Source organism: Oenanthe melanoleuca, chromosome 3 (assembly GCF_029582105.1).
Source record: "Oenanthe melanoleuca isolate GR-GAL-2019-014 chromosome 3, OMel1.0, whole genome shotgun sequence".
Taxonomy (NCBI): Eukaryota; Metazoa; Chordata; class Aves; order Passeriformes; family Muscicapidae; genus Oenanthe; species Oenanthe melanoleuca.
The window spans coordinates 47,403,635-47,423,606 of NC_079336.1; the positions used below are offsets into that span (position 1 = coordinate 47,403,635).

Sequence of the window (19,972 nt, forward strand, 5' to 3'; positions counted from 1 at the left end):
TGGGCTATAAGGCTTTCTCTAAATCCATATATCTAAGTACTTATCATTCCTTGCAGACGATTCAGCATTTGCCCAAAAAGTGCTCTTGGATCACGTCCCACACTACCTCCCCTCACATCATCTCAGACAGATGAGTATTGATCAAAATGTCCTATCAAGTGTTTTTCTACTTCAGTCTAAATGCAGCTTACTGCAAAAAAGAAGGCAACATTAGAATGAGTTAATTACATGCTCATGAAAAAAAATGTAATCATTACGTGTATTCACAAGGAAGAAGATGATCTTTTGCTTTTACAGTGATGGCCCTTTCCAAACTGGAGTGGATAAATCTTTTACCAATGATAAAGATTAGGTCCAGCCAGTATCTGTCTCAAAACTCAAAGCACATTCTTCCCTGCCTTTTGAAATCCAAGCATAAATGGGGAATCTGAGTCTCACAGGTTTTTGTTCTTCATTAAGGCAATTCTGATTTCACCCCAACACATAACATTCAATCCACTCAAGGCATTCACGTAAGAAGTTGATCAAGTGCATTTCTTAATTTTTGCTTTTTTATGCAATACTACTTTTTATATTTCTGTATTTCTGCAGAACAAGGTATCCAACAGTGTCCCAGAATTTTGGGCACATATAAAAGGTATTTGCCTTTCACATTTTCTGGGTTGCTCTTGCTTCTTTCGCCTCAGTCACTTTTCCACTCTCTATTTACTGATGTACACTATAGCTATATTTAATACAAGCCAATGCATGGTGGAGCTAATGGATTTTCTTCTGAAAGGCTTGCAGGCTTTTTTTATTCATCTAGCTTTTGTGCCTTTCCAGTTTAAACATTCAGACGTCAGTTTGCGTAGGAGGGAAGAAGTTGCTCCCTGTTTTCTATGGATTTTGAATTATAGTAAACTGGCTTTACAGAAACAAACAAACAAACCAGAACTAGGCTACTTAGTAAAAATATTACTTCATGCTTTTCAGTTTCCAAGGTGCTCTGGTTAAGTAAAGGTATCTAGACACATTGCAGAGTTGGTGAGTTTTTGTAAATTGTAAAGGTACAGGCTTCAAAACACACTCTCAGACTTGCTACAATGCTGGTGGGTTTACATTCAGGAATTCAACTTTTCTCCTCTAAAATGTATTCTGCACTTCCCCCTCTAAAAAGAGTATATAATTTCATTCAGAATTACTCAAATTAATATATAACTAATACAGTATGTATGTGTATGCTGTATAATTTTTTAATACACATGAGCACAATTCAAAGGGATGGAAAAAGTAAAGCCATCACATACAGCTGACTGTTGAAAACTCAGACTGGCATCATGGATTAAGACTGCAAAATTATCTTGCTGTCTTGCAGTGTTCAGAACATAACACTCCTCCAAATTTATTTTGAGTATTCTAGAAATCTGCAGTTTCTCCTCTGTCACTGCTCTCCCCTACTGGTCCTCTCTTATTCTTTCTAAGAGAAAAGAACAACTTTAATTTCTGCATCTTAATTTCTGTTTCTAAAGTGTCTTTTTTTTTTTTTTTTTTTTTTTTTTTTTTTATCCCAGAATCTGTTAATTCTCCATCCAAGTGCTCAGACATTGCCTCACTGAATGCAGCAATAAAGTTGAGGTATTCAACTCAACTCTAACGTTCCTGTGCAGGATTTTTTATTATGCCATGATCCATGTTAAGCCTGGAGAAGGGGCTATAAAAACATTTAAACCCTCTGGAAATCTGAACTAACTAGATGATGTGTCTGTTCACCTGCTAAGCAGGCTACCTGTGTAGGAACTACAGTACATGTACATTAAATACAGAAGTCTGTATTCAATGTTAAATAAAATCTTAAAATCCAACATATAAGACAGCTGGTAGAGAGCTAATTTGACTGAAGAAAAGCTGATCTGACCTGATCTGACTGAAGAAAGGATGATGAAATGAGTGAAAGGGGTGGCTTCTCTTCCCTGGAGACTGAGCTAGCTGAAACTCCTATGAATAGTATGAGAATATGAATATGTGAACCTTCTTCAGAAGTTCAGGTTCTTTCCATTTCAATCCTGAGCCTTAGCACATGTCAAGTACCTTTCTTTGATGTGGGAAGGTTGAAGCCATAAAGAGGTGGGTGTCAGATGAGGAAATGAGTTAATCAGATATCCCAGACACTTGTGTTTCCTTTGAGAACTGAATTAAATTACGTTTTGATTTCCAATTGCTTGAAGTAAATTGAGCGGTGTATGACCTGAATATTTTGTCTCCAGAATTTTATATTTTGCCTTTCCGGATTTAAATATGACCACTTAACTCACAAAACCATTGCTATCTTTCAAGGAGTGCAAAGGCCCTTTAAGGAAGGCTCAGTATGTGTGCACTGACATCTGCTTCTGGAAATGAGTTACAGACAAGAAGACTACTTGGAAGCAATGCAAATAAAGGTTCTACTGTTGAGCCACAAAGATTAATTGCACTGCAATATTGAACATGTGTTGAAGGGATGATCTTTCAGGACATTTCTTGAAGGCAGCCATTGTTCTAGTGTTATCAGATTCCCAATAGATCACTTGAACCTTCGTTTGAAAAACTTGCCTCTTACCAAAATCTTTATGCAAGCCACTGAAGCAGACAAACACTGAAACAGTAATTTCATTAATGGTAGGTTTGAAAGCTTTATTCCTGATACATAGTTACTCTTAAACTCATTGTACCAGGTTAGTATTATTCTCAGCACACAAATAACAGTAAATGGCAAAACAATTAAAGTTTTATAATTTCACATCAAGAAAACATCTCCACATGGAAAATTTGTGTGAAGAAGTAATTTATTAAGAAAAAGGAACTTGTCCTAAATGTAGAAGATTTCTGCAACACCTTTACCTTTCTTCCTTGTTTGATTTTTAAAATTTTTGTATGATATGGCACATTGAAGATGCCACACCCTGATCATTACCCTCTTTTCACAAATAAGTCTGTACATTTCTACTCAGCAGTCAAATTCTGAGCAAAACTATTTTTATTTTGCTCTCAGATCAAGCTGTATATGAATACCTTATGATCCATTAAACAGTACCAAAATTTATCAGAAAAACTTTCTTCTGAACTTCCCAAAATTTCTACTTCATCATCTATAGATGTGAGAATGTTTTTTAATTTAATTTAGCCTTCTCCTTCAAACAGTTACTGCATCACTTACATAGAAAAATCTGAGTAGTGGCTGAATTAATTCCATTATTTCTAATGGAAATTCTGTAAGGCAAAATGACTGGACATGTGCATTTCAAGATTAATAAGATGTTTCCTCTTTAAGGTACCAAGTGTAAAAGACAGCTCTGAACAAATATAATATAATTATATATATAAATATAATAAATAAATATAATTTCCCATTTTATGCTCTTTACCTTAGACTCCAAGTAGACTGTGCTATTTATGAGAATACCTGAAACACCATTATTAGTACACATCTGTCTTAACATCTAAATATCAGTTTGATCTGATATTTACAGGCTTCCCTTTTAGAAAGGATTCTGAAAGTTGGAAAAGAGTTATGTGTATTGGGAATAACATGTTCTTGTTTTAATTTCAGGGCATTATGTTAATTGCTGAACGCCAATAATGGGGTCTTTCATCTTATATTTATTCAGTAATTTATCATCCACTATTTGAACCATAAATGAAATAATCCAAGTACTATACAAGATCCAGAGAAATTGTGACTTGAGAAAAAACAGAAAACAAAAAGCAATGTATGAATCCAATATGTGGTATAAAAGCAATGCTGGGACAAGTTTCAAGAAATTCTTCTGGCTTCCTTGATTAGCTTCTAAAGATGAAATTATTTTGACAAAGACATGCAACATCCTTTACATTGCTGGCTAGACACATAGCACCAAAGAAATGTTAAAACTGCTTTTTAAGTAGAAGAAAACTCATAGCTCAGAAACACTCAAGATGCTGAAGAAAATTACAGATATAACTAGAAAATCTATTATACCAACTCATTTTAAAGAAAGGGAGAGTGACAATGTCCTAGCAAGGCCCATCTTCAAAAAGCAACAAATATAACCAAATGGGGAGAAAGCAGGCAAAATAAAGTGCCAAGACTTAGATTACTGTGTTACTCTGCATTTCTAGTTTATTTGCAAATCTGTGACAGGGCCAATTCGATCTCAGCTACATCTTGCTACTTAACTTCCCTCACCCTCCCATTAACCACAGGATTAGGATTACAACTAGCAAACTACTGATGCTTCAAACAGCTGCTATATTGAATTTAACATTGGTTTTCAGACAGCAAACTACTGTCAACAGGCTTTCCTGAAGGCCTCTGCCTATTGAACTCCTCCAGCTTCCCAAAAATCAGTATTCATACCCTTCTGGATAATTTTGTTAATGCATCTCATTCCTAATTATCTTCCACTCTGCCATTCACAGATCACGGCCAAAACGATTTCCATCTGTATTTCCTCATGGGAAGTCACCCTCCCTTACAAAGTCAGCATTTGAAACACAACACTATTTCATTTATCCAGTGTTAGGTTCCACCTGGCACTCACCAGCAGCCCTGGTTACCTGTTCTGCCATTCAAAATTCAACTGGAGAAAATACTGCGTGCTCTTTACACAGATGAATGTATTCCCAACAATCAAGTCACCTTAATTTACATTTGATAAAGAGCTTATGCTCTTAGTTTTTATAAAGACAGCAAAAAATAATGCCACAAATCCTAACATAATATTTGGCTTCTCTATTGCAAAGATTCCTTCTAAAACCTTCTTTCCTTTGGCTCCCCTGTTCTATCATCAAGAGTGTGTAGAACTTCAGTCACCTCATCTGCATTTCCATCTATTGCTCCTGAGTACAAGGAATATAGCAACTCCCCCCCACACACACACCATGGCAAGCAGCCCATACCCTGCAGTTTAACAAGCTGTGCAAGAGAACACCAGGGATCCTATACTGAACAATGCTGAATAATGTATATAATTCTAGACTAAAAAGTGGACACCAAGGGCCCACATTTCCTGTAAAATGAGATAAATTTGTAATTATTATTACAATTAAATAATAATATTCCCCGGATGAAGCACAAAAGTCAGGAACAGCAACAAATCCTAGCACTTTCAAGCAGCCCAGGAATTACAATAGAGTCAGGGATAGTACCACAATAGCTCAATTTCAACTATTTTAATTAAACAAAATTTTAATTACTTTCAATTGTGGGGGAAAAAAGTTTCACTCATATTCCACAAATGAAAGTTACTGGCAGCTTGCTAAAATATTCCGTTCCCAAAGACATAGGAAACAATCTTAGCAACCTTTTTATCACAAGTGTTAAAGCCTGGTTATTGCATAACTTGTTATTTAACCTTGCTGAAGTCCTTGCATGGCAAACTGCAAGATCTTCAACAAGCACAAAATAAAAGTGCTACTGAAGGCATTAATAAACTCTAGCAGCAAAAGAACTGTGTTTTAGTAATGGATTTGCAGGATCTCCTTTTAGCCCATCAAAACAGGGCTAAAATTACACATAATCAAAACAAAATCAAGTCACTTTGAAGTCTGGCATTTAGAGTGTACTAATAGATTATGTGGCAAACTAGTAATCAAATAGTCCCACAAACTAAAGAACCATTTTCAACTGCTGGCTTTCTTAAGATTTCTCTCCAGCCCATTATACGTTTACTCACACCTCCCACACGACTCTTTTTCTTTTTTTTTTTAATGGAAAACCTGTTCCAAACTGTTGTATTAGGAAACTTTCTGATTTTCTCACTTGAAGAGGAAGAACATGAAAAATAAAGAGCCAAAAAACCATAATGTTCCAAGCCAGAACACTAGGTTGTGGATTGTTAAATACAATTACACATCAATCATAATACCTACAGCTACAGAATATCAGGATTTAGATTTGTAAATGCTGAAGTTTGAAATAAACAAACTGAAGTCTGGAAGCCTGTCCTGTTACTGACTGCCACACCACAGATACAGCTGAGTCAATGATAAATGCTGGAAGCCTTATTTATTACAGATGCAAATATTTGCTATTCTGGCATCTTGGAAAGGGGCTATGTTGGTGTATACATGACAGCAGAGCAAAAAAAAATTAACTTCTAATTTCTCCCCTTTTGCCAGTTCTTTTCCAGCTCCCAAGTAATAGAAATATCACTCACAAAACTCTTAGGTTGCATGAAGCTGCTGACAAAATGTCTTTAAAAGATACTCAGATTTGCTAAGCTAAGCACAAAGATGAAAATCAGAACTGGTAAGTTATCCTTCAAGCTTCAAAAGTCATATATAAAATCAGATACAGTGACTGACCAACTTCTAAACAGCTTTCCTTAAGAGCATTGGTAGGACACAAGACTGAGGGTACCCTCACCTTCTTACTCACTCCCTTCTCTTTATGCAGTTCTTCAATTCATTAGTACCTGTCTTTGAGAGCAAATAGCCAAATGCCCTTCATACTTTCCCAATTTCCCCCTTATCCGAACAAGTGCATGGCTTTCTGCTCCGTGCCTTGCTCCCATTCTGATCCTGTCTGGCTGCACTTCCATCAGACAGCTGGTCAGCTGGCCAGGGTAGGAATTCAAGCCCTGTCCCACGTACAGTTTGATTGCTAGCACCTCCTGGTCTTGTTGTGGGCCCCTATTGCTCCAGGGAATGTCCAGGCATGCTTTAGGACACCATGCAGACCAAGGACTGCTCCCAGAGGCACTACAGACAAGACTGCCCTTTTGCATGGAAGGAGTTTAGCAGGCTGAAGAAAAGGGGGATGGATCACTTAGTCACTCATCCTGAAGACACTGGGGTGTGTTTGGGTGTAGATGCAGAGCACCATCAATTCCAATACTTAACAACTCCCAAACCTTCACTGCTGTGCTGTGTGGCCCTGCTACTGCACCACTTCATTTGCCTCATTATGATCCCTTTTCTTCTCTCTCTCTTCCCAAGTGTATATTCAATGTCATTTGGCTCTTGCTCTGCAGAGACTGATAGCTTCTTCCTCCCCAGTGTGAAGCAGAAGTGGGGTGGTGGTACAGAAATATTTTCAGAAAGATGTCTGTGTGTGTGCAGCTTCTGAAACAAGTAAGAAAAATAAGAGCAGAGGAGCAGGCAGCAGTGTGTAGTTGTAGCTAGGAAACAGCCAAGCTCCCATTAAGAGCCCATGAAAGACTGGCTCCCTTTTCCTCCCTTGTAACCTGCTGACACACAGCCCAGCCCAGCTGTTGCAGCCTTGGGCTGTGCATGGTGAAGGGGCGTGTGGGAGGGTCACAAAGCCTTGGCTATATTAATTAGAAGAGCAAAGATGAATCCCCCAGAGAGATGGAGTGATTCAACAGAGAACAGAGCATATATCCATCAGGCTAATCAAAGCAAAGACCATGTATTTAGCCACTGCAAATGTCATCTCTTTCCAAAGGTATGTGTCTACATCTCTTATAATATTGACAGAATCAGAAAATGCAACTTAATTCCTGAAGGAATAGCTCAGTTCAGCTCAAACTTTTGCAAGGTTTCAAATAAAAAAAAAAAAGTCGTCAGCATTTGTGACACAACAAAACTCCAAGCATTGCAACATGGATATCTCAGTTATAAAATTACAGGGCTACCAGCTACAGCTGTAATGAAAATAGCCTGTGTTATACTCCAAAAGGGAAAGCTTCTAAACATATCCACTGACAAGCTTACTAAAATGCACAAGTTTGCCAAGAAAGGTGCTGTCGACTTAACTAGAATTTTCCTTCAAAATCAAAACCTATCTTTGGAAAGGTAAAGAAGAGCAACCCTGACATCTAATTCATTGAACTGTGACATTGAAATCTAACACATAAAGAGACGTTGCCATTTCCCATTAAGTCACCTTTATTCTATAAATCCTTTCATGTGGATAAACTAGTGCTTAGTGTACAAAGTGACATTAGGAAACTTTTATGATCAGGTGTTGAGAAAGGTGTGAGTGCTGACCAAATAGTTTGATGAGTATCTTTTAGAGTTTGTAAAATTTTCCTATATCCAGCTTCATTGACATAGAATGTAAGGAGAAAAAATTCTGTTACAGAATACAGCCACAGTAATCTTTGTAAAGAACATCTTAAAGGAAATTAAAGATTTGAATGACATGGTTCTAAGAATAAATGAAGAGAAAAACTTATCCTATTTATGCAAATAAAGGCCAAATATGCTTATTAAGCAGTCACTGTACCAGAAACATCAAACACAAGTTTATACTACTCAGAAGAAACAAGGATATGTCAGTGTGTCAGTTATTCCAAATAAATCACTTTCATGGGACAAAAGTTTCTAAAACAGGAGCAAGTAATAGTGTACATAACATTTTTGCAGAACATGTCACATAAGGCCTGATACATGATAAATGCTTAAACACAAGAGAACTGCTGCTCTTTAAACTGTAAGATATAAATACAAAATGGCATTTGAATCTAAAACCTATACTTAAAGTGGAAAAAAAAATGCAAGTTGAGTAGCCTCCAACAATCCAGCCATTAAACAAATGGATATCTATTATTAAGTTTGGCATTGTAGTTATTTATTTTAATTTCCTTATTCCAGTTTGGGAAAATTAATCTACTTGCTGCTGATGCCAATGTAAAATTCAATTACATATGATTATGAAGTATTAGGAAAATAATTTTGTGAGGTGTTGAACTCCAGGCTGCTATTTACAGAAATATCAGTAACAATATTCTGTTAGTGACGCATGTCAGTGTTATCTGTGAAGTTGTTTTGGTAAATCTCCTTGACTCCTGCATTGACCAACTAATGGAATACATAATTTATGACATTTTCTTAGCTTATGAGCATTACTGAGAAAAAAATAGGTGCATTAAAAAGAGGAAATATCATCTACAAATCTAAATATAGCATGATTTATGTAAATCCAAGATTTTCATGCTAATAATGTAAATCACTCCACAACATTTTACAATGTTCTTCCAAGTAGAGCTCAGCTCATCCTTTTAAGTGGAGTTTGTTATTTTCTGTTGTCTTATCTTGTCTTTTAAATATCTTGATAACACCAACAGAAATTTAGTATTACAAAAATGCATTTAGGAAAAAAATTCTTATGCACAAAATAAAGTTAGTATGTCATTCAGGCTTCTGACACTACACAAGAGCACTTTTAATATCCTCTATTTACATTATAAATGTAAATATAAATGCATACTAAATTATTGCTTATATAAACTATGTAATACCCACTCTTATTAACTCCTTCTTAAAAGGATAATTAATTCTCAAGCATGGAAGAGAACCTAATTAAACCTGACTTTTGCATAACTTATTAGAAAGAGTACTTTGTTTTCAGACAGTGCTTCTAACATTAAGCATGTCAACTACAAGAGCTTTTAAGTGCTCAGTGTACTGTGCTTACTTTACTACACTGATCAGAGGTGCTTCATCAGCTCTTTGTACCCAGCAATAAATTCTCTGTCCCAAAGAAAAAAAGGAAAAGAAAGGAAAAATACCAAACCCAGGACTTCTCAATTTAATTGGAGAGGTTCCTGCTTGTTCAAGGCCTTTCAAGAATAAAAGTTTCAATAATGAGCTTTGCCCTCAGCTGCATATTTGCCACTTAATAGGGTGATTTGTACATGCAGACCTGATGCTTCGTGAGCCTAAAGCAGTTCAGCCTAACTCATGATACTCAACTTTACTGGAGTAGAGAAAGGAACCTAAGGACTATGTATGTATGGCATATGCATTTATCTAAACACAAGCAAAATCCATGGAAGATTTCATAAAGGGAAAATGTAAAAGGCTTAGGTAATCAAAAATTAATTGAAGGGTCCCAATTCATCTATCCAGGAAAGCTGAAAAGACAGGTTTTTACTTTATAATGGCAAATACTCTATTTCCTCTTTCCTTCCTTCAGTCTAGATCATTGCCTTCCATCTACCTAAAGCTCTCTGATTGAAAAAGATCATATAAGCAGAGCAGTAAATTTCCTATCTTCCAGCTTCCTGCCTTGTTCTACCTACCAATGAATTAAATTCTTTAGCCTAGCATCACGTTTGTAATACTAGAACTCAGTCCTCAGTTGGCCCCTGGAGACTAAGCAGAGAATTAAATGTTAATCAGCAACACTCCTTACCACACTGAAATCCAAGCTTTTTTCAACCCACTCCTTGGCTTCCTTGAACTCTTCTTTCATTTCCATGATGTATAGTGTATCAAGGGCATCCACAATTGTTGCTCCTTGTATGTTACCTGAAATACACGAAGAGCCAGTGATTTGCTTTCCAATGGAAGACTTTTCAGTTAGATCTAATTAATTTAAATTAATTCTAATTTCAAAATTCAATTTCAATTAATCCAATTAAAAACTGGGTGCATAAGCATTCAAGTGGTAACTAGTAATTCACAGCCCTTACTTTGATTCCCATGCCACAACACAACATCATAATATTTAAGTATTTCTTTCACTAATGAACTTTTGAAGAGCTGTTCTAATGCACTGTATTTCCAGCCATAATTTTGCATTTTAAACCACTGATAGAACAGTTCACCATAAAATGACATAAAACCCAGAAAATCTCAGTAGTTCAGAAATTCCTCTTTCTTCCACTTTGGAATTGAAAACAATCAGTTGCTTTTTTGTTTTTATACTCATAATATACATATGTATGATAATATACATAAAGCTTTAAGAAGCTGGTGAATACTGATCCCATTTCAGTTAGGAAAGCCCTTTAAGAAATGCAGTCTGTGGAAAACAGTTTTTCTGATATTGTGCACCACCATGTAACCTGCACAAGATAGCACTGGGGGAGGAAAAGGCAAACATGCACACATGGATTTGTCAGCTCAGGAGGGGCAGCAAGGCACTGGTTTTCAGAGCAAGTTCTGGTGGTCTGCAAAACTGGCACCTCTGTTCTACCTCTGTTACAGAGATGGGTAAGAACTAGCCTTGACCTAACACTGCAAGATGAAGTATCATCAGTATGTTGGCTTTGGAATGGATTAAATCTTCATCATCCTGTACTGAAAAGTTAATGCAGATGGAGGGGTTCAAGATAACACAGTCACTCAAAATACTTTCCCAGGCTTATTTCAAATTTACCTTGACCTTTTCAAAACACCATTTTTGTCTAGGAGGAGTTTCAATTCCTATTTATGGGAAAATGTCAAAAATTCAATTTTGACCACTCTACTAAAATTTGTATTTCCTAACTTGGCTCCCGCAGTTTTCATAATGAATGGAAAACCACTTGTATTTTAGAGAAGACTCTGATACAGAAGTAAACATTTAGAATTACAAAATAATTTAGGCTGCAATCAACAGAGAAAGTCATTAGATTCAAGCCCTGTCTCCCTCAGCAGGGCTAATGAGTCAGGTGAATAGCTGACTACTCATTCCGGAATTGATTGTACCAGGGGAATAACAAGACAGTAGCTACAACTAATTAAGGAACTTGATTATCATCTTGTCTCTGAAATACCTGACGAAAAAGTAAACTTAATTATGTAAACTTAGCAAATACCAGAATTCAATTTTTCATATTTAAGAAAGAAAGCGACTATATCAGTCAATTCTTGTGTTCACTGGCATCATGGGCTTCTGCTTCCACATGAAACAGAGAGGTGACTGGAGAGCTCAATATAGAAGGATTGACATCACTTTCTTAAATTAAGCTTCCAGGTAGAAAATAATTTTCCATTTGCACCATCTTAAACAAAATAATATTTGAGGTTATTATGAAATTCACTCACTTGGCATATTTAACAGAATCAAATACTTCTATTTTAGCAGCTGCCTATACCACTGATTTTTGGAATTCACTTTCCTACTCTGAAGGAAGTAATCTTTACCTTTTCCTCCAGATACTCCACTAATAAAACTGCAGCATACCTTGGTTAGAACAACATAATATCCTCCAAGAGCTTATTTGGAACTTGGCTGCTCTTCTCTAATATTAAAAGAAAAGTATTCCTTTAAACTTGGTTAAGCAACTCATATTTTTCCTGAGCTTATGAGAAAGTGAGAGTGGAAAACGGCTGGAGGACATCTGCTCAAGAACACCACTGCAAAAGCTCTGGAGGTGTCTGGTAACTCCATACAACAAAAGCAGTTCCTAGTGAACCTTTACAACTGAGCTCTACTTACAGAAAAATCATCTATAACCTGATTTGCTTCAGTGGATTGTGATAGGCTCACCATGCAAAGGCATTCTTTGTGATAATCCTCTTGTAATACAACTAACACCACCACTAAACAGTTGAGCTTTCAATTTTAAGGATTAGTACTTGAGCTGCAACCCACTACTAAGTCAGAAGAAAAAGAGGAGAAAATAAGGAGAAAACTTAATGAGAAATCGCCCTTGGAATCACCTACTCATTATGATTTTTTTCCTGCATCTGGACTATGTGGCCTGCTTAAAGCACAGACAGAAAAAAATGCTAGAATCTAAAGTAGATCTTATTTTATTTGAAATAACTTCTGCTATTATTCTGAAGGCTCCAGAACATGGAATAAAACAATTAGACAAGTGACAATTAGACAAGTTTGTTTCAAACAGCTGTACTGAGTTCTTGATGAAAGAGAAGAGAACAGAGAAAGAGTCAATTTAGAGGCCAGAATTATGACTTGTGAACAACTGCAGCTTATGCTAAGTCAGCCAACAGGATAACTTAAACTTGAGAGCAGTATGGAAATTGTGACACTGAACAGTTCATTAATAACCAGTCAGACAAACCAGTGGTGGGGGTAGGGGAAGGAGTGCAAAGAAATTAAACGAACCTTTCTTATTGTAGGATAAGACCAAATATTTCACAAGCCTATATAAACTATGCTTCTCAAGCACAGCACATAAATTATTAAATAGTTATCACTGTTGTTTGTTCCTACACAACATTCCCAAGGAATTACACAGCAGTCATGGTCTACAAGAAGCAAAGATTATTGCTAGGCAATTACAGTACACACTCATGACACAGAATATTTGGACAAGAGGACTGTTTTCCTATGCACCTACAGCACTGCTATGAATTTGACTAACAGTGAGCACTGTGTTACAGAGTGCCAGCAAAGTTGCAGCCACCATGGCAGAGTTTCATAGTTGCCCTAGGTAGGAGGAAGATATCACAAGACTTGGATAAAATTCATAGACCTCAGGTAAAAACAGATATATTTTGCAGATAATTTAAAGAAAAAAAAATGTATACTTGAGGTAGAGAATATGAACTTGAAACTCATAAAACATAAGCTCAGAGGGAGTACTTTTGACAAGAAAAGAGATAACCAGATGTACAAGCCTACCAAAATGAAGAATTATTAGTCTCTACCAAAACCTCTAGACCAAGCATTCATATATGCTCCATTTTACTTCTACTGCTAACCCTTTACTCTTATCTCTCCTCTTTACTAATAGCATCCTTTACTCCAAGAGAGTAATAGAGAACACATAAACTAACACTATTAACTGAAAAGAATGCAAAAGAAATCAGTCAACATGGAATTTCCAGCATCTATCGAGAAACATCTACAGAACTTCCTTAACATCTTAAGAGCACTTCAGAACATCTACAGAACACTTAAAATCTTAAGAAATGATCTGGAAGAAAACAAAAAAGAACAAATTGCTAACAAGATTTGTGGACTATTAACCACAATGTCTTATTACCCAGCATTTCAGAACAGTATGATGTAAAACACAGGTAGCCTTTATCTCCTCTGGGTAATGCACAGTCTGCCCATTTAAACTGCATGCTCCTTAATATCTAACAGTGTCAGTGCATGTGCATGCAAATAAAAAGAAGAGATTTGATTAGAGAATGGAGTAGCATCTTAGGACTGGGCAGCAAGAGCAGAAAAAGAGTGATCAGAGGATGAATAACTTTGCATGAGTTTCCAGAATGCCGCTGCAGGGAGAACTGCTCTGGATGTGAATGACAACCTTATTAGCACAGCTCTGTGTCTGAGCTTATATGGCCATATGGTTTAAGAAACACAGCTGGCTTATGGCCAAGCCCTTTGGAGCACCTGCCAAAATAAGTTCTCACTTGTCTAGCCCAGGCTTTTAGATATGGCCAGAAGAGTCTGAAATAGAATACTTCAGAATCAATGCATGTTGGTGCACTTCATAGTTTACAATTTCCTCACACCCCTTGCACACCGAGCTTGGCATTCAAGAATACATATAGGTTTGACTAAAGTAACATTTTGATTTGAGCTGTAGGTTTCTTGGAGCATTGCTTCAAAAGCTGACTCATATCTTAGAACAGTGTTTTCCTTTATTTAAAGTTCACTGAAAAGGTTCCTATGCAATATCATTAGCAATTTTAAGTGTCAAGAGTGATTAATTATTAAAGTGTGCTATGCCAAAACATGAAACTCTTGACTCAAGTACTGGCAAATCCTCAGCAATATTAACACTTTTAATTTCAGAGACTATTAGCACCTGGTAAGAGCATGGAAAGAAAAATTCATTCAGTTTTTAATAAATCTATGGGCAACATGAAACAATACAGTGATATTTCTAGAATGCTCTTCTAAATCTCCAGTATTTTATACATCTGTGTATTTTAGAGTCAGCTCTGGTCTTTGAATTTGATAAAGTTCAAATAATTTTGCCTTTATTGCTTATCTCTGTGCTTCCTGCAGAAACCTTTGGCATCCACCACACTTCTGGCACTGTGCAGCTCAGCAGTTATGTTTTGTTATGAACCACCTTCCTTTGTTTGAACATGCTGCCTACTAATTTGCTATCTCCACCCTTCCTTACAAAGGATATCACTCCCCACAAGGAACAATAAATCTTTGTTCATTGCATCTGTGCCACTATGCCACGTTTTATGGACCTCCACATCTTGTTCTGGAAAGTTGTCCAGCTTTACTACTTGCTGTGAGCTCAAGTCTGCCCATTCTGTGTATTAACTCAAAATTATATCTCCCATTTCACTAAATGCCAGTTTAAATTATGAACATTTTCTATTTCTAAGTGCAATTATTGCCTGTTGGGTTTGTGGAACTGTTTGCAGCTTGCCATTGTCAAAGATACCCCAAATAACTTATTTGCACTGTCAAATTTAACTCTGGTCATTGGATTTTTAAGTGCTGGGTTGAGTAATTTGAGACTGTGGCCTCAGCAGCAACAGATTCCTGTGAGAGGTCCGTAATAAGCCTGTAAAATGTTTTTTGTAAATCTGAAAAGACAATACACTCATCTTTGTTATGCAACATGACTTCCTTTCAAAAATGCTGTGTTGAGTAATTCATCCACATATCTGCTAATGTTATCCCTTACACAAGTTAATTTTGTTGAGATAGATGTCAGGCTTACTTCCAAAATTAAAACCACTTAACAAAACACAAAATTTCAAGGAATACAGCAGGAACAGTGAAGACAAACAAGGTTGGGGCGGGGAGAAGATTTTGAATCCTTTTAATTTAAATTAATATACATTAAATTAAAACACATGCACAATTAATTGCCTAGGTTTTATTAATAAACCTAGAGTTTGAAAAGACACACTGCTATACACTACCAAGACAGTTTTGGATATACATTTTGGCAGACTTTAAAAATATTCACACACCTCAACACTCCATAAAAGAAATGACAAAAAACAGTTTAAAGTGGGAGGAGCAGGATCTTACTAAATTATAGTATTTGAGGCAACTTTGAGGTTTGCTGATTGTGAGTATTTATTAAATGCCTCCCATTTTGCCCCCAGAAAAGTTCCTTTTTCACTTGCAGAGATTAATTATACGATGCCTACAAGTTACAATATCAAACTGGCAATAGTGAACATGAAACACAGCTTCAGATAATTAAAAAAGCCCTTTAGTTACAGTCACTTAAGTGCAGAAAACACTTCTAAAAAGAGTTCTCTGCTAGTGCAGCCACATTAATTAGTTTTAGAACTAGTTCAGAAGGCTCAGAGAGGAATAGCTCCTAGTTTGAGGGGTTGGTGGTGGAGTGCTATGAAAAAAAGGCAAAATTTTGATTTTGCCACTTTTGCAGTAGGAAGGTAGATTAATAAATCTCTGCTTTAGCTAACATTGTTAACATTAACCTGAAACATAAAGGTTAAAGGGCCTATTTCTACTAGGAATAGTCAGAGAAGAATTAGTACTCATGGAAGTAGTCATACCAGGAGATATGCCCTGTTTTGCTAATGGACAGATATGATGCAAACAGACCCTGAGCTATTCCAATTTATTTGATTAATCTAGAAACAGTGGTGCACCTCATCGAATTAAACTAATAAGAATATTTCTGTCTTTTCAAGTAGTTGCTACAACATGGCAAATACAAAGGAAATAAAAATATTGCACGGATGTGCTGAAAAGACATTGCCAATGGTCAGAGGCATGTATGTGGCACAGGCTTCAAGGAGAAATGTTTCAGTTCATATATCAGTGATCACATTTCAGTGTTTCTCTGAAGGTTTGTTATTCTTGGTGTGCACATGTGAGAGGAAGCAGCTTCTGCTCATAGCATGAATATATCTACAGTCTGCCAGTCTAAAGACTTTCTCACCTTATTACACACACCCTTACACACACACAGCCTGCAGAATACCAGCAAGACCAAGGCAGTTCCTTGACTTCACAATTTGTTTTCATGACCTGAGTTTGCTACAAAAAAAAGTCATTTTCAAGTTCAGCAAGAATTCTCAGCTACAGAATAGCTCTACTACTAGTAAATTGCACAAAGTGCTAAAGTAAGGTTCTTTTCCTTCCTCCAAAATTAGAACCACCACTCGTCCCTACCCTTTCTCCCATCAACACCCCACTTTTCCATTTTCCTCTTCTCCTAGCCTAGGTATAGTGTCTATATTTCATCATGATATTTCCTAAGCCACATCTATGTATAATTACACCTCTCAAAAGCCATCTTATTTTTGTCCTTTGAGAAACATAGCATGACAGTTATGACTTGCCTTCAAGACACAACAGTCATTATAATCTACCTGCAAAATGGAGATAGAAAGGAGCCATGCATTTATGCTTTCAAAAATAAGCTTAGAAGCAGTATCATTTGGAAACAACTCTCCTGTGCCAGGAGAGCTGTACTGTAACCTACACAACATAAAGCAGCACACAGCACTGGACTGCTGCTCCTCACAGTGAGACAGTAAAAGTCTGTATCCCAGAACAGCCACATCCAGTATAAGCAAAGCAATGTAAATGCAGCAACTAATTCAAAGGAGGAGAAGTGTTTAAAATCAAACAGTGCCTAATGAAATGTACTGTATTTTACTGATACTAAGACAATTTGAAACATGTATCTTTAAAACAACTGAAACTTGGCAACAAGAAGAAAAAGAGTGTCTTGGCAAACTGGAGATAGTTATGGATGACAGTGAACTGAAGGTCTTACTTGATTTCTGAAGGCTGAGAGGAAATTCACAGGACACAGAGCTGAAGGTAACCTATTCTCCACTAATAAAATTCAGTTACCTTGAATTAGTCAATCATTTGCAATTTTTACTTTTTTTTTTTTTTTTTAAATAAGAAACAAGGAAGATAAGAAAACTTTTCCATCCTTTCATGAAGGAAAGAAACCCAACACACAAATAGGTCACACTTCTATTGTTTTATGAAAAAGCATAAAATATTTGTTGAGTTCAAACGTGAAGGTACAAATCAGATCTAATCATCTGAGGACACTTAGAGAAACAAGGTTTTGTTTGTAAAGAACAAAAGGCAATTATGGATTCGGGCAAGGGTAATTTATGAGGCAGACCTGCTTGCAGATATGCTGCTCTTTGGTATTCTGTAAAGCAATTCAGCAGAAAGAGACCTAATGTTTATTTTGATTTGCACCAAGATCAATAAGATTGAAGATGTTTCCAAGGAAAACTCAGCAATAGGACCCTATACCAGATGACCATGATGAGTAACTGATCTGCATTTAGACTGATTCTGGCTCTTGCTCCTTTAAATGCAATATTATTTTTCAATTCAATACTTGTCCTGTTTCAGAGAGAATTGTGCCTGAAGTGACTTAAACTTATGCAACATCCACAGAACTCCTGCTTAAGATTTTCACAAGTCAATACATCTACAGCTTGCTCTGCTTTGCAAATCCATGCAATATTATTATTAACTCAAACCATAGAAATTTTTATATCACTTCTGATTTCAAATGAAACTACATTAAGCATTTTAATTTTCAAGATTTATGCCATTACTGCAAGAAAACAGAATTCCATTAAATAGTTCCTCAAATACATTAAATTGCACAACTATCATTATCCTGGAGACAATAAATATTTTTGGTTTTTAAAGAAGAGAAGGAAATAGAAACACTACGACTCAACCTTGAAGTTAACTCAAACTACTCTGCTTTCAAGAGCCCAAAAAGAAGTCCAATAACTAACTAGATAATAATTACTTATTAACATTTTTTATGTTACCTTAGGGTAGCCAAGCAGTGCAGCAAGATCAATGTAGATGTATTTTCCAACTTATTTTTGTAATTACAACTGCTGTCTCTAAGCAACCTCCAAATATAGTTGGGGATTTGATAAGTGCTCTATTTAGGCTGTTTTAGGAAATGTTTCCACTTCAAGCTATCTTTTGCAAACATTCAACAAAGTAAGTTCCTGTTAAAATCAAAATAATGCATTGATTTTGTCTCAGCTATAGAAATTAGCAGTTTTTTCAGCTTTCTGTTTGGAAAACAAGCTAATTTTTGGAACACAAGCTATTTAAATAGAAAAATTGGTGTCAAACCATTTAATTCTTCATTTTCCTACAAAACTGAAGATAATGGCAGTTCATAGGACTGATTTCTTATGATTCCTCAGAATGCTGTTTCTCTTCAGCTACTATTTACCCAGCCACAAGTCCTACTGGGACACCAAGGAAGTCTTGCCTCATTACACTGGATTTCTACAGTGCACCTCTATGCACTCTCCTGCTAGAACTTTTCAGTCCCATATTTGTTCTACACTGATAACAACTTGTGCTTTATTTAACATCTCCTGTGCAGTATTTAGAGGTACAAACAACAACTGTATTAATGAAAAAGAAAGCCTGATAAGGGAGTCCCATACAAATCAACAAATTTTTATAAGAAATGGAAATAAATTTCTAAGAACTGTACACAGCTTCAGCTACCTTTCTGACTGTAGAGAGTACTGTTTGTTCCTTGTATAGGATTTCTCCTCTTCTCCACCCTGTCCCCCTTAGTTCCCTGCTCATTGAATGTGGCATCAATGATTTCCATAGTAAATGTTTAAGACAGGACAGCATTTATTGGAGCAAAACTATATTTTTATCATGCAGCAATGCCATGCTCCATTTATTCTCATTCAGATACTAATCTATAAAAGTCACAGAAAGCACCTTCATTTACTGTTACTTTTTATACATAACAGAAGCAAGAAACATCATGCTGCATGACAGGGAGAAGAAAGAAAACATGTTTATCACTTATAAGCTTTTCAGCTGATTTACTGTTTTATGCTAACGTCACTAAGCACAAAAATACACTCTACTCACCAAACAAATTGCTTGAATGTCCTTGCTTAGATATGGGTTTCAGTTCATTTAATCCCCATGCGTAACGCTTATAATTATCCCAGGCATGCTTCATCATCTGTAGGGAAATGAAAGCAGGATTATAATGTTGATTTAGCAAGAAGCCACAGCAAACACCAACTTGAGAATATTCTCAATATTAAAAACATTTAACTCAATTCTTAACCAAATTCCTGCTGTATGCACTAGATCTGTGAAATATTCAATAAAGCAGTGGCCTTGTTTGCCACGTGGCAGTGGGATGGTTCCTGGAAGAATTACATGACTGTTCTCTCCACTTCTGTTACCTGCAAGTTTATGGTCAAGACACACTCAAAAATAATTAATTCTTGTGAAGGGAATTAACTGTGTCATATATCAATTCAATTGAGATTTTATTTCCCTTCAGCATACAACACAGAAACTGAGGGAAGTAATATTTTTAAAGAAGGTCTTTCCCCTAAGACCTCTAGATTCTTTAAGGTGAAAATAAAG

General features: G+C 36.2%; 1 protein-coding gene across 1 annotated transcript in view; it reads right to left on the reverse strand.

The window, feature by feature from the left end:
- Window positions 1–19,972, reverse strand: part of MAN1A1 (mannosidase alpha class 1A member 1) — a 139,510-nt gene that overhangs the window by 83,758 nt on the left and 35,780 nt on the right. Inside the window, exons 2-3 of the mRNA XM_056486650.1 lie at window positions 19,460–19,556; window positions 10,097–10,212 (exon numbers count right to left, since the gene is read on the reverse strand). Coding sequence (XP_056342625.1) covers window positions 10,097–10,212; window positions 19,460–19,556 — 213 coding nt within the window. The remainder of the gene's footprint in view (window positions 1–10,096; window positions 10,213–19,459; window positions 19,557–19,972) is intronic.